The 22,185-nt window shown below is 38.4% G+C and overlaps 1 protein-coding gene across 1 annotated transcript in view; it reads left to right on the top strand.

The window, feature by feature from the left end:
* Positions 1–22,185, top strand: part of ANK3 (ankyrin 3) — a 322,298-nt gene that overhangs the window by 156,801 nt on the left and 143,312 nt on the right. The window contains exons 9-12 of the mRNA XM_047071796.1: positions 10,319–10,417; positions 16,085–16,282; positions 18,371–18,469; positions 21,183–21,281. Coding sequence (XP_046927752.1) covers positions 10,319–10,417; positions 16,085–16,282; positions 18,371–18,469; positions 21,183–21,281 — 495 coding nt within the window. The remainder of the gene's footprint in view (positions 1–10,318; positions 10,418–16,084; positions 16,283–18,370; positions 18,470–21,182; positions 21,282–22,185) is intronic.

Below are 22,185 nucleotides of genomic sequence, written 5' to 3'. Positions count from 1 at the left end.
ATTTATAGAAGGAACATTCCTAAAATAGTATATGATAGAAACAAATATAAACTATGATGGTGTAGTGTGTAGAAGTCACATATTCATGTTTTTTACTCAGCTGTGTTAGAGTTTTGGCTTCAAGGAACAATGGAGTAGCTTACAATGAACTAAGCATCCTGCTGATAAAAATCATAAACCCCGGGGGGCGCCTGGGTGGCGCAGTCGGTTAAGCGTCCGACTTCAGCCAGGTCACGATCTCGCGGTCCGTGAGTTCGAGCCCCGCGTCGGGCTCTGGGCTGATGGCTCGGAGCCTGGAGCCTGTTTCCGATTCTGTGTCTCCCTCTCTCTCTGCCCCTCGCCCATTCATGCTCTGTCTCTCTCTGTCCCAAAAATAAATAAACGTTGAAAAAAAAATTTTTTTTAAAAATCATAAACCCCAGAAAAATAGTTTTTGAAAACTTGTTTGTAGGCACTGAAAAATCATCGAAAATTAGCATAAATTGGAGTGAATTCAACTTTTGAAAGAACTAAATAACACAAGATGAGATCTATATTTTTATGGCAGGTACTGGATACAGTTGATTGAGAAAGTCACAATTTTATTGTCTTGAGGTCAGAGGATCAAGTTTGAGGCTGTAATGGTGGCTGGATATTCAGGGAGGAATCACTGATAGGAGGGAACCACAAAGGAAGTGCTGAAGTCAATCTACAAACATATACACTCCCCACAATCCTTGAATAAGCAATGAACTATGTGTGTGGAGGTGGGAAGTGGAGGGGGGTGGTATGAAACTACAAGGAGAGCAGAGGGAAATAACAGGTAAAAAATTAAAAGCTGAGAAGGAAGTTCAGCAGTGCTTGCTGCAAGGAAAATAGAACACCACATCAAGGAGACTTGGAAAATATCTTTGGCTTTTTATTAATACTATAAGGACTACATCTTAGAAGTTATGACTATGTCCCAGGACTAAAGGGATTACTCTTGGAATAAGGACGATTCTAAAACAGACCTGCTATTGAAAGCCTAAAACAAGTCCCTATAAGACTAGAGTCTTTATAGCACATTATTCACAATATCCAGTATTTAATTTAAATTTTATATATGATTTAAAAATCACTAGTATACATGAAAGGAAATGAGAAAATCTGACTTGCTGTCAAAAGAAAAGTTAAGTAATAAAAACAGACCCATAGGTGACTCAGATGTTAGAATTAATAGACTTTAAAATAACTATAATTAATATGTTAAATATCTGAATGAAAAGACAGATATAGTGAGTAAGGCAAACTTTTTCAGGAGAAATAGGAAATCTTAAAAAAATAGAAATCTTAGAACTAAAAAACGCAATATCTGAAATTTTAAAAAAAACATTCACTGGATGGGATAAAGAACAGATTGAATACAAAGGAAGAAAGAATTGGTGAACTTGAAGACAAGTTATAAAAATCATCCAAACTGAAGAACAGAAAACAAAAAGATTAAAAATCAATTTGACACCATGTCAGCAACCTGTGGAATACTAGCAAGCTGACTAAACACTTACAGTGTGGTCCAAGAAGCAGAGGAGAAAGAGAATGGAACAGAAAAGATGTATATATTTATTTTCAAATTCAATCACAAACCACAAACCCTAGACCCAGGAGACTTAGAACACCCCAAGGAAGGTAAATACAAAGAAAACCACACAGAGGCACATAGTGGTGAAGCTGATAAATGGCAAAGATAGAAAAAAAAATGTTTACACAGCCAAAGGAGAAGATGCATTATAAATAGAAAAACAATGATGAGACTGTGATCTAACTTCTTACCAGAAACATTGGAGGCCAGAAACAATGGAACATTCTTTAAGATGCTAACTGAAAACTTTCTGTGAATCGAGAACTTATATCCAGTGAACATAAATTCATAATAAAAGCAAAATATAGTTTCAGATAAGCAAAAATTGAGATGAAGTGTTACCATCAAACCCACACTAAAAGAAATACTAAAGGAAGTTCTTTAGTATTCTGAAGGGAAATAATACCATATGGAAATGTGGATCTAAATAAAGGAGAGAAAAATTAGAAGCAGATTGCTATAAAGAACACTTTTTCTTTTTAGAAATTCTTTAAAGTTTGATTAATAAAAATATCAATTTATTATGAGGCTTGTAATACATGTAAAAGTTAAATATATGATATTTATAGCACAAAAGGTAAAACTAACAGTGTAAATGGAATTATATTATAGAATTTCATATTACACATGAAGTTATATAATATATATAATACATCATATGTAATACTCTATGATATATAATTAATAATATAATATGTATTATGTAATATTACTCTGTGGTATATGATTAATAATATAATATTATTTAGACTGATAAATTAAGGATACATATTATAATGTTTAGGGCAACCACTAAAAGGAAAACAAAAGAAAAAGGAGATTTAGTTAAAAAGCCAAAGAAGGAGGGGGTGCCTGGGTGGCTCAGTCAGTTGAGCATCTGACTCTTGATTTCAGCTTGAGTTGTGATCCCAGGGTCGTGGGATCAAGCCCATGTCAGACTGCACTGAGTGGGGAACCTGCTTGGGATATTCTCTCTCTCTCTCTCTCTCTCTCTCTCTGACCCTCTCCCCTACTTGTGCTCCCCCCCCAACCCCCCCCCCAAAAAAAAAGCCAAAGGAGGAGATAGCCACTGATATATGTGATGATTTGGTGATTAGAAAACTAAATAATGCTCAACCCAAAAGAAGACAAAAAGGAGGGACAAAAAACCCACAAAGAACAGTGGACAAATACACAACAAATAGCATAAGGGTGTGTTCCAGGGTCAGAGAGAAAGCCATGGTTTTTTAAGCAGAGAGAACAATACAAGGATTTTGCCTTACTTTAGTTTTAAACACATAGAATGTATGACCGGGGTAGCAAGAAAGGGAAGTAGAAAGAGATATTTCTCTCTCCTATACGTGAATGGCAGAAATGAACTCTAGATCTTAAAAGGAGATTGTTTTCCAGAAGGAATCCGATCCCTCAGATGGAGGCAAGCCTAAGTATAAATTCCGATTCCAGCCATTTGCTTGCATGTGACCTTGAGCAGGTACATTCCTCTTCTGGAGCAGCTTTCTCATCTATAAATGGAACTTGTAATGCCTTTCTCATGAGTTGTAAAGATTCAATAAGATCACAAATATAAAGCGCCTGTAACCACAGAGGGGTTTCAAAAAATGTTATCTCACACCCTCCTATGCCAAATCTACATCTGCCTCGCGTGCACAAAATGAGGATACAGTCAGAATTTTTGGTAAAAAACACAGATATGAGACTAGCAGTACTGTTGGGCTGCAGGTGGGCCCCCCTTATTTATCTCTGGCTGTATTATAACTCTTCTTTCCTGAGCACTACTGGCTTTTTCTTTCATTGTTTTCAGTTTTGAATTAAGTATCATATCCTGTTTCACATCCATGATATAGGAAAAGAGTATATATCCATTGGATTCTCTCTGCTTGGTTTCCTTTTCCATCTCTAGAGTGAGATTTTTTGCCTAGAGGGTTTTTCTGCTACAGAATACAAATAAAATAAATGTCTGTTTTTGAAAGTATTTCCCAAGTCATGAATTTGTCTCATTTCAGTATTGGCTGTGAGCAAATTCAACATGTTAAGAACATATTCTGGGTTCCGTATTCTTAGGTCTGATGCCTTAATGTCCTGTTCCATGCTTTTCAGCCGAATAGGACCTGAAAGCAAGCCTTTTTGACCTTCGAGTGTGCTAGGTTTTGCTCTTAGGCTAACACAAGAGAGCATTTTGTCCAGCCAGTAAAGTACAGTTTCCCACCTCAGTAATAAGATTACTGTCATTGAAATGAAATATGAGATCTGGACTAGCCAGTTGGCTTTGCTTCAGAATTCTGCCCAAGGGAATAGTTGTTCATTATGTCAGTGCTTTAAAAATCAGGGGAATTGGAAAAAAACTACCAACCCTGTGCAATTTCATTTCCCTCCCATACTGTTACTATGGCAACTCAGCATCCCTCTCTCCTTCTCTCCCGTCCAAGTGCATATGCTGCCATTCTTGAGGCAGCCTCCCCTGAGCCCTGGCAATTGCCTTTGTCAAGCATGTTCCAACTGGAAGTTGACACTGTTGTATGCAGCTGAAGAAATGCTTTTTGGTACTGGACCCAGTCTAAGTGACCCTGTATATCAGCTGTAAATTTCTAGGGTTTGGGAGCAGGTTAGAATCCTCATTTTTGTATTGGAAAAAGCATTGCTCTAGTTTTAGGGAGAGGAGTAGACCAGTTCACTGCTGTGTTCCAAACCACAGTACTCACAATAGTTCTCTTTTTTCAGCTCCTGGTATCCAAATAAAAGGAAAATATCTTATTTAGAATAAATCCCCTAATATTTTTCTTATTCTGAGAACTAAAAAGACTGGTCATATTCTTCAAATCACTTATTTATGGGGAATTTTATTTTTCTGGAAAGAAAGACATTAGAGCACTTCTGAAGGATAAAATGAGTCTGCTCTTAACAAAAAGAATTTTTAACCAACTAACTAGAAAACATTTTTAAAGGACTAGCCCCCAAACCCACTCATTTGCTAACTCCATTCCTTCATTTACTCATTTGTGACTTTCATGGATACAGTGCTGAGTTATCTTCTCTGTGAGATTCAAATATCCCTTAAGCTAGTGACCTTGTCCTCAGAATCAGCCTAGCTGAAATGATGACGCCTGCTCACAAATGACTAAGATACCCGGTGAAAAGTTAGAGAAGCTTCCCCAAGAGAAGTGCAGATAAAACAAGGCAGATGTCCTGAAAGTACAGTGGTTATGTCTAGTTATGGAAAAGTCTTCTAAGAAACGTAGGACTTTAAAACAGTACAAATTTGGATCTTGGAGAAAATGGAAAGGGAACTCCTTCCTGGTACCCTGTGTGGGCAGAGCAGAGAGACCGGAACACGAAGAGCTGCGAATGGCTTGCGAGCTGGGGGAGAAGGGAGGGGCATCGGGGAAGGCCCAGTGTAGCAGAGACTGCTGGTGGAAGACCACCAATGCTGATCTGAGAAACTGAGGCTTGGCTGAGGACCGAGTGGTTATTGAAGGCCACGTAGCGTTTCATAATCAGAGCAGTGCTTCAGGAAAGTGAATGATAAGCCTCACCCATTTCAAAGCAAAAGAAACCAGTTTGAAATTTACATATTATGTTTTGTCCAAATGCAGGTATTAAGTAAAGTCTGTGCTGGCTAATTTCCCCCTTTTTTTTTTTAAACTGAACTAAGTGTGAATCAGTACATGGCAGACACTTTCCAGTCTGGCTGTGGGTCAGCTGGTCCTGTCTTCTTTGTGACTATAAAAGATGTGACGCTAATTAAAGACCTTACATTAACTCTAGGCACTAGTTTTCCACTGACCTGTGAATGTCCCAGCAGCCAGGCTGGCACTGCCTGTACAGCCAGGCAGTCGTGACATCTTGTACAGCTTCCTGATGAGCCGTCTCTCCTGCCGGAATTCTGGCTGTTTGAAGTCATGCACTTTTGAAAAGTTTCAGAGCAAATGTACAGCAGATCCAAAGGAGTCAGCCCAACTTGCAGTCAATGTTAAAAATACTGCAAGTGAAACTGCAGTCAAGAGAGCTATGCTTCAGGTAGCTCTTTGCAGTTAGCTAGGAACTGAAGATCTTACCCTGGGGAGCCCCCTGACTTTATCATTGAAACCAGGTGATGAGAAGAACAATGGCGTTAACAATAGCACTTCACAGCTCTTGCACTGACGGAAAAATCACCTTCCCTAGCTGAGTCTCTAAAGTCTATGAGTGTTTAATAAATAAACACCAGAGAGCAGAGGCAGCAGCTCCAGAATGAAGATAAAAGAAGGCTCAGGATGGCTGAAAGTTTGAAAAGAGGGGCTTTGTCTTAGTAACTCCTCCTAAGTCATGTCTTGACTGTCCTGCACAGTCTGGCCAAGATCTGCGTTCAGCCTGTGCAGGCTTGGAGAAGTAAAGAGTCTTCATTTATCAAATGAATATTATACCTTTCGTATAGGGGTAATCGTGAGGATAAAATGATATAATATCTTGGATTTATTTCAAAATAATATAAGAAAGGAGAAAAGGTCAGGATATGGATGAATCAAGATTGATCAGGAGATGACAGCTGAGGCTGAGCACCAGACACCTAGAGAGACTCATTATACTATTCAGTCTGCTTTAGTCCAAAATAGGTTTGAAATTTTCCATAATTAAAGCTTTTATTGAAAAATGAAATCAGCAAAAATGTAAATCTGTAAAGGACAGTATGTTTCAAAGGATTGAGGTAGATTTTGCTCTTAGCCACTTTGCATTCAGTATGTAGCAATTTGCTTTGGGTAAGATAATTTTCATGGATAAATGAGTTGGGCTAAAGTAAATACTTTTTTTTCTTTGTGAGCATGGTTTGAACATGTCTGCACACATTCTGTCACCTCTTACATCTTAGAGTCTACTTATGAGAAAATAAAAGAAACAAATTTGACCTTTCAGTCCGTAAAAGACAATCACATTATGACAGGACCTGTGTGGTGTGTTTTTGTGTGTGTGGCAGAAGGTGGGTGTGATTATTAGTTCCCCTTCAGATATTTATAGGTTTTATATGATTGGGAAGACACTTGGACTTCATGGTGTTTTTTTTAATGTTTTCAGATTTTATTTTATTCTATTTTATTAGAAAAATGCTATTTCCCACTTGAAAATCTATACACTGCTTTACTTTGGTTTATGAGAGCAAATGTTTCAAATCAGCATAAGAGGCAGAATATTTAAATATGCTCACAGCATGATCAAATGAGCTTGTGATTCAAATTTCATTTTTAAGGGATTTTAATTCTGAGATGTGGCTAATAGGTTAGAAATAGGATTGTACCTTTACTGATTATACATTAGGATAATTAGGGTTATTTTCAAGATCTGCTCACACAATCTGGGAAGTGATTTGAATACACTGATAACATTTTAATGTATCTTAAAATGTGACTGTCCTTAGGGTAAGCTTTGTCAACCACAGGAATCCTCAAGCTGGGGAAAACTTCTCCATAGAGTTTGGGGCCACTTAGATAGCTTTAAGTGAATTATTTTCCACTCCTTAACTCCTAATTATCCTTTCCCACCTAGCCTGTAGTAAAATAGTCCTTGTCTCCTAGCACAAAAGGAAGACCTAAGTCACTCTCACACACCTGGCCCCAGGGTGCAAAACTTGGAGAGAAGAGGGGACAGAACAGAGCAAGGGGAAGAATTCAGAATATCCGTGTCATGTTAACAACTGTATGACTCTAATGATTGAACAACAAATTTGTCTGCTCATTGGATGATTGGAAATCCTGCTGCTGCCAACAAAAATGAAGGAGCTAGTGGAGTTGCCTTAGGATGCATCATTGAAAAAAATCTTTGGTAAAATATTATTAGGTGATTTTGGCATGTAATTCCAGAGTTTAAAAAATTATTAGTTGACACTGCTTTAACAAAAATCCATCTTCTTATTTGTGCAGACAAGATGTCTCAGCACTAACATTTATAAAAACAAAAATTGGGTAGCTCACTAGATCAAGCATCTGACTCTTGCTTTTGGCTCAGGTCCAGGGGTCCCACGGTCATGGGACCAAGCTCTGCATTGGGCTCTGCACTGAGCATGCTGCCTTCTTGGGATTCTCTCTCTCTCCCTCTGCCCCTCTCCCCCACTCATGCGATCTCTCAAAAAAAAAAAAATGGGATAGTGTTTGTACCAAAAATAATAAAATTACCTAAGCAATAAACTTAACCAAGACAGAGAAAGATCTATACTGTGAAAATTATAAAACACCAGTGAAAGAAATTGAAGACAACACAAACAAATGGAAAGATGTTCTGTGCTCTTAGATTGAAAGAACAAATATTGTTAAACTGCCCATACTACCCAAAGCAATCTACAGATTTAATGCAATCCCTATCAAAATGCCAACAACATTTTTCACAGAATTAGAAGAGTCAATCCTAACATTTGTATGGAACCACAAAAGACCTCAAATAGCCAAAGCAATCTTGAAAATGAAAAAAAAACAATCTCAGATTTCAAGATATCCTTCAAAGTTGTAGTAATCAAAACAGTATGGTTCTGGCACCAAAACAGATACATATATCAATGGAACAGAGCAGAGAGCCCAGAAATAAATCCATGATTATATGGTCAATTAATCTTCAATAAAGGAGGCAAGAATATGCAATGGGAAAAAGTCTCTTCAACAAATGGTGTTGGAAAAACTGGACAGCAAAGGAGTGAACCTAAACCACTTTCTTAACCTGTTGGAAAAACTGGACAGCAAAGGAATGAACCTGGACCACAAAAATAAGCTAAAAAATTAAGGACCTAAATGTGGGACCTGAAGCCATAAAAATCCTGGAAAGGAGCACAGGCAATAATTTCTCTGACATCGGCCATAGCAACACTTTCCTAGATACATCTCCTGAGGCAAGGGAAACAAAAGCAAAAATAAACTGTTGGGACTACATCAAAATAACAACCTTCTGCACAGAAAAGGAAACAAGAAAACTAAAAGACAGCTGACAGGATGGGAGAAGATATTTGCAAATGGCATATCTGATAAAAGGTTAGTATACAAAATATATAAAGAACTTATACCTCAACCCAAAAAACATAATAATCTGATTAAAAATGGGCAAAAGACATGAACAGACATTTTTCCAAAGAAGACATCCAGATAGCCAACAGACACATGAAAAGATGCTCAACATCACTAATCATCTGGGAAATGCAAATCAAAAACATTGTGAGATATCACTTCACACCTGTCATAATGGCTAGAATCAAAAACACAAGAAACAGTATTGGTGAAGATATGGAGAAAAATAAACCCTCATGCACTGTTGGTGAGAATGCAAACTGGTGCAGCCACTGCCAAAAACAGTAGGGAGGTTCCTCAAAAATTAAAAATGGAACTACCATATCATCTAGTCATTCCACTACTGAGTATTTACCCAAAGAATATGAAAACACTAATTGGAAAAATATATGCACCCCTATGTTTATAGCAGCATTATTTACAATAGCCAGGTTATGGAAACAGCCCAAGTGTCCATCGATAGATGAATAGATAAAGAAGATGTAATATGTGTATACACACACACACACACACACACACACACACACACACACACTGGAATATTAGGCAGCCATAAAAAATGAAGTCTTGCCATTTGCAACAACATGGAAGAATCTAGAGGGTACAATGCTAAGTGAAATAAGTCAGTCAGAGAAAGACAAATACCAAATGATTTCACTGATATGTGGAATTTAAGAAATGAAACAAAGGAACAAAGAAAGAAGCCAACCAAAAAATAGACTCTTAACTATGGAGGACAAACTGACAGTCACCGGAGGGGAGGATTGTGGATGAAATATAAAGGGGATTACTAGTACATTTATCATGATGAACACTGAGTAATGTATAGAATTGTCAAATCACTATATTGTACACCTGAAACTAATATAACACTGTATGATAACTATGCTAGAATTTTTTAAATATATAAAAAATTTAAAAAGACTGCATTTGACTTTAAAAAAAACAAGATAGTGTTGATGCTGACTCTGTCTCATTCCAGCAATAGCTAATATTCATTAGCAGACACATGAACTAGTTTTTGAAAACATACATCTCATTAAGAGGGGAATTTTAATTAATTGTTGCTTTTATTTAATAATCATAAAGTTTATATTATGTTTTTGCAATTTTGACCAATTGTGTTTGAATAATTTTAATAACTCCAATTAGGAGATTTACTTTAGTGCTTGAAAGACTTATGTTCTCAGGAAATCTTTAACCTTTTCAAAATTTAACTTACATATTTTCACAGCAAAGAGATATGATATGGTAACTTATTAAAAATACTCAAGCACAAAATTATATTAAGATAAAACCATGTGGAAGAAATTAAATGGAAATAGAAATGCAAAAGGGAAGAGGACCAATGTCAAATTCCTATTACAAATTCCTATTTTAAAAGGTTGTTTTTATATTTTTTTAACGGTGGATATCAAATTACATATGGTGTTTCAGTTCCATTGGATGTAAGAAGAGTAGTGGAACAATTCTGTTTTTAACTGTGAGTATTCTAATATGTGAGAAATTACATACTTTACAACTACTTAAACTTATGAAAAATTTAGTTCCTAGTTAAAAATATGAAACTGAGATATGTGAATAAATGTTTGAAGGTCCCAGGTCCACAGCATGTGGATGCTATACTGGATCCTGAAGAAATACACTGCATTTACAGACTTTCCCACTGAATCTAACTCAAGATGTTTCCTCTGTTTAACAGGACGGTCTGACGCCCCTGCATTGTGGAGCACGGAGTGGCCATGAGCAGGTGGTAGAAATGCTGCTTGATCGAGCTGCCCCCATTCTTTCAAAAACCAAGGTAATTTCTTCCCAAGTTCTTGGACACTGACTATAAGTAGCTTTACATCCTTTTACTGCTTCTTTAATGTAGCCTTTTGAATCATGTAGAAAAATGATATCATTCCCATTTAGCAATTAAGGTAGGCTAGTTTAGCAAATCTTTGGAGAACCTCAAAATAAGTTTGGGTTTAAGAAACCTTCTGCTAGAATGCACTGTACCACGAAGTCATTTGTGTGTGTGTGTGTGTGTGTGTGTGTGTGTGTGTGTTGCTTTTGTTTTTGCTTTGTTTCAAGAACACTGACTGCTTGATTTTATCCAATATTTTCATAGTTCAGCAGTGACTGCTTATTGAGGAAAGAAAATACAAGATCTATAGTCTCTAAAGTCTGGGTGCTGGCTCTCTTTCTCCAACACCTTAGTTTATTTCTTCAGAGTTTACAGATTATTGAAGAGGATAGCATTTAACTGATAAAGGCTAGAAACTTTGGAAAGATTGCATCTTGCTTGGGACTTTGGGGAAGTTGACATATCCAAAAGGAATGCATCGTGACTGCCCAACAAATAGTGTTTTGCAAAATGTCTTCTGGATTTTTATGGTAAAACCTTTTGGTGCTATTTGAAAAACAAGAATATTTGTAAATAAATTTTGGTACATATGAACTACTTGAGTCCCTACTATTTTTATTAATCAAATCAGTGAGTTTTGGAAGCTGTATTAAACTTTTTAAAGGGCCTTAATTTCTAAATATCATCAAAACAGCAAAAACACATATTGCTTCTGTGTGCACTCTGGTGTTTCCTCAACAACCCTAGTGAAGATGGAACATGGTTAAGGTGGTCTGAATAATTCCTTCACTCATTTGAAATGCAGGGTTTAGATTAGTGAGCCATGGGAAGTATATTACCCAACAGAGTTAAACAGCCACAATGTTTCATTGTATGCAATGATACCATGGCCTTTTGAGTGCTTCTCATCTAAGCCATTCTGTTTGTTCTTTTTCCTTTCACCTAGTCTGTATCTATCTTTTCCACCTCTACTGCTGTCTTCAGAGCCACCTCATCGTTAACTGTAATAGCTTCCTTACTGGTCCCACATTTCCTGCCTCGCTCCTTTCCAGTCCTGCTCCCATTGTGCAATCAGAGTGGCCAGATAAACTGTCAACTAGATCATGTCAACCTCCTGCCTAAAAACTTTCCAACTGATTCCCTTTGTTCTCTTAAAAATTAATTTTCGGGGTGCCTGGGTAGCTCAGTTGGTTGAACGTCTGACTTCGGCTCAGGTCATGATCTCACAGTTCATGGGTTCGGGCCCCGTGTCAGGCTCTGTGCTGACAGCTCAGAGCCTGGAGCCTGCTTCGAATTCTGTGTCTCCCTCTCTCTCTCTGCTCGTCCCCTACTCACACTCTGTCTCTCTCTCAAAAATAAAGATTAAAAAAATTTTTTTAATTAATTTTCACTTTATCAAAGCAATAAGGCATAAATATAAAATTGCTGTCTCATCTTTTCTTCCTTTTGTTCATCTCATTATCTATTCTTTTTTTACAAGAGATTTCCTTGATTTTTTTCTTCTTTTCTTAAAGTTTTCCAGTTCTTGTTTTATGGATGCAACATATTCTATTACCTTTCTGAGAACACTCAAGATAAATTTCTTTTAATTTTTTTCTGCCTCTCTTCTGCCCCCAATTCCTCATGTTTTCTCTTCACTTTGTTGGCTTTGGTCCTCTATTTCATGTTGGGGGTTTCCCCACAAATGTCTGTCCCTGACCATAAGTGTCAGGCAGTAACATTTGAGTGGAAGCTCTGTGCGAGTGTAGTCAGGACTCCAGGTGGTGATGGGCTGGAAGGGTCCCCTGATGTCACAATCAGTTGCCCTTTTTTCTGGGAAGTTCAATTTTTTTGAGAGATGACTCCTCCAATCTTTTGCAGTGTATACCTGTGTGAACACATTCAGAGTAAGAAAAAGGAAAGGGGACTACATTCTCCTCCTGATCTCCATGCATACTTTAATCATAATAATAACAAATATTTACATAGTGGTTCCCACATAGCAGGTTCTAAGCACTTTATATATATATATATATATATCAACCCATTTAATCCTCACAATGAGGCACTAAACTGAGACCCAAAGAGAAGACTTTCTCAGGATAGCTCGTGGCAGAACAAGGATTTGAACCAGGACATCTAACTCAAGAGACCATACTCTTGACACCCATACTGTCCTTCCTTTTTCTGTGAGCACCTGGTCTCAGTCCAGAGCCTCACCACACCCCTCTGCTCTGCCTGGGCTCCTGTATCCAGAATCTCTCTGCTTCAATTTCTCCAGAGACTCAACTCTTGATTTCCTATAAGGGGCATGGGGCAGTCATCTGGCTTTGCTGAGTCAGAAGGGCCTGGAAACCTGTCAGCACCATACACAGGTGAACCAATCCTGCTTCTAACTCTGCGCCTCATCTATATCTTCCAAGGTGTGCTGTGTTTCCATATCCCTTGCCTTTGGGGCATTTGAAAATTAAATCATTATGTTGGAGCCACATCATCAAGCCTATTGTGTTCATCTTTTCCCAATTCTGTATTCACTGACATGATGCTGATGGCTTAAAATTGGTCATAGGAGGGTTCTTTACATCATGGGAATTGGCAAATGCCACATATTGGGGTTTCTCTTTTTCAAAGAGCTGTTGTTAAACACTTAACAGTACATCACTGATTATAGCCCACCACAGACACGTAGCATTCAGCCTTCTGTTTTCTCCTGGCTGAGTTAACACACTAAGCCCTCTTTTCATATTCTAAAATTTATAGACATCACACATCTGTTTTTATTGCCTTTCCTGTGTGTGTATGGGGGGGGTATGTGGGTGTGCATGTGCACACACATGCATGTGCTCTTGTGGAATTTATGTTTTAAATTACTTTGGAGTTTGGAAAAGGATGGATAAACATAGGTCATATCTACGATTTCATTCTAAAGTGTCCCCCTGCACTAATAAATTCCTTACCAGAATCTGACCACCTCTGTGCCTTATCTCTCATTCTGCTCCTCCTTTTGCTTCCTAGAATACACCAAGTTTGTCCTCATTTCCTGTGCCTGCAGATTGAGTTCCCTCAGCTTGTCCCAGATCTCTGCAGTCTCCACACATTTTTCAACTCACATGTTTTCTTCTCAGGGAGGCCTTCTTGTTACTTTACTTTCTTGACAGCTGTCTCTCTCCTCAGTAAAATGAAAGCCAGGACTTTGCCTCATTCAGTGCAGTACCCCAAGCACCTAAATCAGCCCCTGGCACATAGTGGACTTCCAGTAAACCTTTTCTGAATGAACATTAGGTGAATGAATGCATTTCTGACTTTAAAACATTTGTCTAATTCCTCAAGGCTTTCATCTTTCTGAGCTAAGAAAACCCGTCACATTGGATCTATACTTTCAGCTTTATGAGGGTACAGTATGCAGTAAGACCCCTCTCCCTAGGGTTCAGGATCTTTACTTTCTTGTCCTTCTCCAATGACATGTTACTACTCATATATTGTTATTTTGTGTATCAGTGGGGAATGTCCTTCTTTTGTTGACACTGCCTTCCATTTCTACTGGCCACTAAGTCATTTGTTTCCTAAGATTTTGTTTGTTTGTTTACTTCACCGTGAAGTAATGTATCAAAACATATGACTGTATCAAAACATAAAGCAAAAGAATGTCTTGGCAGGAAGCACAGGAGCGCATGTGTGCATATGCTGGTGGGTGCTACTATCCCCAGTGTCCCCATCCTTTGTTGCACATTAGTGTCTACTTTGATTCAAGATGTTGGAGAGAATTTTTTTTAATGTTTATTTATTTTTGAGAGAAAGAGAGAGTGTGTGAGAGGGGGAGCCGCAGAAAGACAGGGAGACACAGGATCAGAAGCAGGCTCCAGGCTCTGAGCTGTCAGCACAGAGCCCGATGCGGAGCTTGAACTCACAAACCATGAGATCATGACCTGAGCCAAAGACAGATGCTTAACCGACTGAGCCACCCAGGTGCCCCTGGAGTGGAATTTCTTAGGTAGAAATATTCTGATTGACCCTGTGTGAAGTCTTCAAATTCACACAAATATTTATTGACCTCTTTCTATATATACATGGCTCTCTGTGGGGCAGTATGGGAAAATTGTAACTCATGAACCTTTTGCTTTCAAGGAACACAAATAGTTGAAATACTTGACAGTGAGTGAATGATACCATGAGAGTGACTAGAGGGAGGCTGGCACCTTTTCTTCCTATCTTGATATCCCATTTTATATCATTTATAGATAAATTAAAGGAAATAACTTGAAAACAAATTTTTGGAAACTGAATTTGTGGTCATATCCTACCCCCCTGGCCAGATATGTTAAACTATATCATAGTGATTAATAGAGCCTCTCTCAATAATTGGATTCTCTAGAAATTTCCATGTTTCCTCCACTTTGCCTCCACATTTAAAGGCAGCATTCTTGAAAAGACTCATCTCTTAATACCTTGTTTTTGCCTTCACTGGGAAACACATACTGAATGCTAAATGTCACTCTAACCTTTTTTTTAAGGTTTTATTTATTTACCTTTGAGCCTATTCATTTCTTTTCTCAACTCTTTAAAGAATTTTTGACTTATTCCCACCACACATGATTAACTGTCATTGAACCCAGCTGATTTAAACTGAGGCCAGCATTAGCTAATGAGTTGGTCAATGCCTTGCCTTTCCTCATCATAGACACATGGGGGCACCAGACTGATGGCAGAGGGAAAATTTCCTTTCTACACTGATGTGAGATAAAATGTGTTTAGTCAGAACTTTTTTGTTAATCAAATCAATATAGTATCAATATCAAGGGTTAGTAACTTGTAAAGGCAAAATAAAACCCAGTGTAATGAATACCATGGGTATTCATTTTGTTTTTTTTTAAAGTCCTTTTCACTCTTAAATATTAAGAATTCTGGGGGGCAGGGGGCGGAGAACTCTTGATCTCAGGGTTGTAGGTTTGAGCCCCACATTGGGTGTAAAGATTACTTAAAAATAAAATCTTAAGAAAAAAGAGAATTCCACGTCGCTGGGAATATGATTAATAATGGGCCTTAGGGCAATTCACACTATTTTTAAATCAGAAAAGGAATTTTCTTGGAAAATGTGTTTTCAACTGATAAAAGAAGTGGGAGGACTTGTTTTATAAGTACCTGCAGTTCAAACCAATCATTAAAACCTTTTAAAAAGAGGGCACCTGGCTGACTCAGTTGGTAGAGCATACAACTCTTGATCTTGGGATTGTGAATTCGAGTCCCATGTATGGTGTAGAGTTTACTGAAAATTAAAAAAAAAAAATTTTCTTTAATTAAAAAAATTATAACACCTGAAAGTAATATTACTCCATATTTTAACTAATTGGAATTTAAATAAAAACTTAAAACAAAAAAGCATAAAAGGGGAAGGTAGGGGCACCTGGCTGGCTCTGTTGGTAGAGCCACTCTTGATCTGGGGTTGTGAGTTTGAGCCCCATGCTGGTGTGGAGATTGCTTAAAAATAAAAATAAAAATAAAAATAAAAAATCTTAAAAAAAAAAGGTGAAAGTATTTCTGTGTGAGAAACAAAGTTTTCATCTTTTCATGGTTGTATTGTATTTCGTGTTTGGCACATTTGTGTTTAAAAGGTAAAACAACTGATTTTCTTATGTGTTTCAGAATGGACTGTCTCCATTGCACATGGCCACACAAGGGGATCACTTAAACTGCGTCCAGCTTCTCCTCCAGCATAACGTGCCCGTAGATGACGTCACCAATGACTACCTGACTGCCCTGCATGTGGCTGCCCACTGTGGCCATTACAAGGTCGCCAAGGTTCTCTTGGACAAGAAAGCTAACCCCAATGCCAAAGCCCTGGTGAGTAGCTCAGTCAACAGGTCCAGCCTGTGTTGTCTTGCTGACAGTGTGCTACCTCTGCATGTGAAGGGATTACTTTGACGAGATAAAAATGGAGGGTCTAGTTAAATAAAATGTACTTCCTATCAACTTTTTCAAATATCTTTTAAAGAAACAACCTATTTCTGACATGAACAAGGCTGATAGGGCTAAATCATTCTCTTTATAGCCACACTGGTGAATCTTTTACAATAAACAAGACCCAAAGACCATGTAAGTATAAAAAAAAGACTGAGCTGGTCAAACCAATCTTACTGAAGGTAAAGTTATAATTATGTGAATTAAATTTTTTTCCTGAGATCTAAACATGAAGTAAAATGGTCAAAAAACTTTATCTTCAGCATCAGAGGTCTAGGAATTTGTGAGCTGAAATTTTGTGTTATGTTTACCACGTAAGTTAGCACATTGCCTGTCATCTCCTTTTCCTAGTGATAAAAATGAAAATTTGGTTCTGATTTGTAGTCTTAACTCCTAAGATGATCCGTTATTTTAACGCTTAGCTGTGCTATAGTTTTATTTTCATAACAAGATGGTGTGTGTTGTCTTTGGAAAAATAAATAAACCCAATTTGGTAAGCTGTTTAAGTTTAGTTCAGAATAAGTACCCATGTTTAGGAAAAAATCAGTCACCAAATGTTAGGGGAAACATGTGAGTTTACTAGCAGTTTAAAGGTAAAGGCTATCATCTGATCAACTGATTTGGAAAGGGTCACTGCTCCATTCCAACTGGTGCTATCTCCCTGTCTGAATGAATCCATGGCACCTCTGGTCCTCTGTGGGCTCAGGACCAGTGGGCAGGAAAGATGAGGACTGAAGAGCACTCTTGGCCCCAGGCAGCTCCACCGTCTTTGTCACTAGAAAAACTTTTACCACAACAGCATTTCAAGAGCTGTTGACCTGCCCGGTATATCAAACATATCTTTGCATTCTGAGAAGGGAGGAAAAGAAATTATTAATCATGACTCATTTTTCCATACAAGAAAAAAAAAAGCCTTAAAACAGGGTGTGGACATTCACTCTCATTTTCCTCTGACTCTAAAGATTTCACAACATGTAGAGATTGTAGCCAGTCATCCTGGAATGGACTCTGGCCAGGTAAATGGTCTCACAATGGCTGTGGAAGCACCTATAGTGACTTTGACCTAAGCTTTTATAGTGGACCCTGATATTTTATACTTCTCTATGGTGGCTGAAAAATGCCCCATGGTCTCAATTATCAGGCAGTACAAATTGGTAGGTAATATGTTAAAAAGCAGATTCCTTTAGTAGATTAAATATTAAACCAAATGATCTGAATAATGTTGGGTTGTTTCACTTCCTGTTTCCTTGGACTAAGTACCTACTTGAAATTTAAAAATGGAAGGGATGAAAACATTCTAAACAATCTTTTTTTAAAAATTTTTCTAACATTTATTTATTTTTGAGAGACAGAGGGAGATAGAGCATGAGTGGGGGAGGGGCAGAGAGAGAAGGAGAAACAAAGTCTGAAGCAGGCTCCAGGCTCAGAGCTGTCAGCACAGAGCCTGACGAGGGGTTCAAACTCATGAGCTGTGAGATCATGACCTGAGCCGAAGTCAGACGCTTAACCAACTGAGCCACCCAGATGCCCCTGGGATGAAAACATTCTAGAACTGGTCTTATAGTTGAAGTCTGAATAGTATTGGCAAAGTTTTGGCTGTGAGGACAAACGTTTGGGTCCAGCTGTTTTTAGTCTGTGTTTGAAATGGGATGGAGAAGGGAGGGACACATTATTTAGAAGAGAAAATTCCAAAATAAAATAATCTTAAAAAATGCATGACTGTTTTGCCTTAGCTACTGAGACCATGACAAAAATTCACTTCCTGTTCATGATCCCCAAGGTACTTCAGATTTCTAGGAGCAGCTAGACTACCTACACTTCCAGAAAAGAATCTGCATTCTGTTAACCCCTCATTGTTTCTGCTCACTTCCAAATCTTTACAGAACTTCATTTTGCAACACATTTACCACACACAATGGAACTGGATTTCAATGGAAGGCAGTAATGTACTTCTGTCTTTGTCCCTTTCAGAATGGCTTTACCCCTCTTCATATTGCCTGCAAGAAGAATCGGATTAAAGTCATGGAACTCCTTCTGAAACACGGTGCATCCATCCAAGCCGTAACCGAGGTGAGGGGAGTGGGATTTCTAGGGTTCCCTGGGTCATGAGGGGATGGTCTTCACAGCTGGAGTCCCAGAGCCATTCTCAACAGCTAGTTTTGCTGTGTATATGGTTGTCACTACTTTCTGAAGCCTTCACCCAAGGGGCTGCAAGGTCAGAGGGAAGCAGACAGGTATGAGGGGGAATGAGTATAAACACATCATTCAGAACACACGCTTTGTGCTCAGGGGTGAGTGGCGCCACCACTGAAAGCATAATTTACTTGAAATTCTGTAATGCGGTGCTTCTCAGATGGGGGTGATTTTGTCCCCCAGGAGGCATGTGAAAATGTCTGGAGGTATTTTTAGTTCTGACAAGTGGATGGTGCTCCTGGTGTCTAGTGGCTAGAGGCCAGATGCTACTAAATAGTTCACAACGTTCAGGCCAGCCTTCTACAACAAAGATTATCTGGCTCAAAATGTCAGATGTGCCAAGGTTGAGAAACCTTATATGACACCACCCCTCAGTGTTTGTAAACTGAGCATTACTCTCTCTAAAAACTCAGAATTAAGAAAACACAGAGTTGCTGAAGTTAGTAAAGGACAACTCTAGGTTTCTCTTGTAAAACTGACACAGAACTCAGAGAAACATTCCACCAGGATCAGTGCTAAGCACGCCTGGCATCTACCACTCCAGACTCCCCAGCCTGCCCCGCCCCCAGCACTCTGCTCTCCATGGATTCCAGCCACAGCATTTTCTGGGACTGGATACCCTTTCATTCCCCTCCTGTCTCTGTACCCTCCATGTGTCACCCCCAGTTTGCTATCTTGGCTAATCCTGTACACTCTGCAGGACGAATCTGGGGCCACTCACTAGGAAGTCCTTGGCCTCGTCTAGGAGGTCCTCCTCGAAGCACCTCTTCCTGTGCCTGTTTCCGTTAAAGCACTTATCTGGATGCTTCACTTATGACCTAGCCACTCCCCCTCCCCAGAAAGTGCAGGCTCCATCAAGGCAGGCCTGAGTCTGATGGGTCTATAGATGCCTGCAACATGGTATAGGCCATTCAGTAAAGGTCTGCTGAATGCATCAATAAAGACTGTAGCATTTGAAGCAGATATAAAGTTTGAGATCTAGCCTAGTTTCTTATCTTCAAATATCTGCCTTGATTTGTAACACTTACAAATTTAACGTTATTAAATGGTTGAAAATATTAATACTGATTTGCTGTTTTGTCACTCCCATGTCTTTATGGTAGGGACCTGTTATTTTAAAAGCTTATTCTCAGTATATGGCAACCATTTTTAAAGATCAGAATGGGCTCCAAAATAAAATATTTTTGACTGGTGTTTGATTAAATATCCAGAGATGTCAGCAACTGGAAAGGATCCTCTGCCAGCCCTGTACTCCTCAGAGCTTTAAAAGGCAAGGCAGACCAAGATGAGAACATGTCTTGTACATGTTCTAAGGACTCCCCCTACTGATGGAAAAAGGTGTCAAATTTTTAACACAGTTCTCATTTTCCTCAGTGCCCATTATTTGAAGCCTGGCCAACCAGAAGTCTTTCTCTTCTGCCTTTTACTTAGACAGAATTAGACAGAATTTATTATTAGACAGAATTTCTTTCACGTATTTTTTTGACATTTCTCAAATTCCTGTTGAGACTGGATCTCCTTCTCATTCTCTTTTTATAATACATTAGCTATTTCTAGCCATATTAAGCATTTTTACCAACTTATGGTGTTCATGCTGTACATGGAATTAAATTCTAAAAAATTCAAAATGGCATCATTTCATATAAGAAGCATAAGGGTGTATGTGTGTAGGATTTGGGACAAACAAAATTTAAAGTCTTGTCTAGTAATCATTGTATTATTTGCTTTAATTATATCACCTTAATTTGTAATATTCATAAAGCTAAAATTAAGTGATTAAAACAATTAATGTGATCTGCCCATTTATTAGAGGGTTGGCCTTGTGTTAAGTACCATGCTCTTTTGTGTACAATGGAATCAGTTGACTCTAAGTTCGTCGGAATCATTTTTAAAGGCCAAAATAGGATCTGAAATGAAAGTCAGCTTTTTTTTAATTTTTTTTAACGTTTATTTATTTGTGAGACAGAGAGAGACAGAGCATGAACAGGGGAGGGTCAGAGAGAGAGGGAGACACAGAATCGGAAATAGGCTCCAGGCTCTGAGCTGTCAGCACAGAGCCCGACGCGGGGCTCGAACTCACGGACCGTGAGATCATGACCTGAGCCGAAGTCGGACGCTTAACCGACTGAGCCACCCAGGCGTCCCAGAAAGTCAGCTTTGTAATAGTATGTATGTAATCATACATGCACCTATCCGCCCCCCCCCACACACACACATAGTTATATGGATAAGAAAGGTTTAGTAGCAAAGGGGGAAAAACTTCAGGTCATTTCTCTCTAATTTTTTTTTTTCATAGCTCTTTATAGAATGTTTGAAATCATTCTTTAACAGATATGACATAGGTCCTTCATAATCACTGAACCTGCTTTAAGGAAATGATTATTATGTATTAATACATTTATCTTATAGAATCTGACATAGTGGGCAATGTCCTGACGTCTTCTGATCTGATCACTTGAGTGGTTATGTTAAGATGAGTGTGGGATGGATGAATGAATGGGTGGGTGCATGGAGGGCAGACAGGGAGGCAGGCAGACAAAACCTTTTTATGATAAGCTCACAAACCACTATTTCCCTCTTTTCTTCCTAGTCGGGCCTTACCCCAATCCATGTTGCTGCCTTCATGGGGCATGTAAATATCGTATCACAACTAATGCATCATGGAGCCTCACCAAACACGACCAATGTGGTAAGTATCCTTTTAACAAAGAATGTCCAATTATGAGTATTTAAGAAACTGGTAAAAATTGCTCTTATTTACTTATTTTTTATTGTAATTAAATTCATTACTATTTAATGTGACTACTTAGAAGGACAAAATTTGAGAATACCTGTGGTTTCCTTTACTTCGAAGGCAAGATCCATTCAGTCGCCAGCTGGCCACAAATTGTTAGGACTTACAGGTTGTGTACATTAAATTTGCAGATATGTTACTACCAGATGTTATGCTTTAAAAAATAGCTTTTGTGGAGGGGAAGAATTTACAATAGAAGCATTTAAAGAAGTGTTTCATGTTGAGGAGGCACTTCAAATGATCATTATTGTAATTTCAAGTAAATCCAAAGTAATTCTTCTCTTTAGTAAGCTTGACCATGTTATAGCAAACCCATGGTTATAACAAACCCATGTTCATAGATTGTCGGATGGTATTGTTGTCCCATATTAATCATTGCTCATTTCAGAGTAAATATCACTCTCTAAGTGAGTTATCACTCTAGATCTACATGTGGCATTTGACATTGTTTTATAGGATTTTAAGTTTGTCTTCATAATAATATTAGCATACCAGACCATAAGCATAACAACACTACTTGAACTCATGAGCACCAAAGCAGTAAAAATCAAATAAACCACTTTCTGGCACAGAAAGGGCAAGCCATAAGGTCCTGCACACTCACCCTGAGGGTGGGCCTCCAGGAAGGTTCTGTCTTCTAACAGCCCAAATGAACACATCCACAAGATAGGAACAGACCAGCTTCTGAGCAGAAATATCATCTTTCCTGTTCCTAACGCCAGAGAGAGAGAGAGAATGTTTCCCTTCATAAAGAGAACCCTGGATGATCTGGTAAACTATATCTCCAATGCCTTTCTAG

The sequence above is a fragment of the Lynx rufus genome, unplaced genomic scaffold (genome assembly GCF_022079265.1).
Source record: "Lynx rufus isolate CCGP_SWC_20201006 ecotype Redwood Valley unplaced genomic scaffold, mLynRuf1.p SCAF_11, whole genome shotgun sequence".
NCBI classification, from domain to species: Eukaryota; Metazoa; Chordata; class Mammalia; order Carnivora; family Felidae; genus Lynx; species Lynx rufus.
The sequence above is the reverse complement of the archived record's forward strand: the minus strand, read 5'-3'. Positions and strand labels throughout refer to the sequence as shown.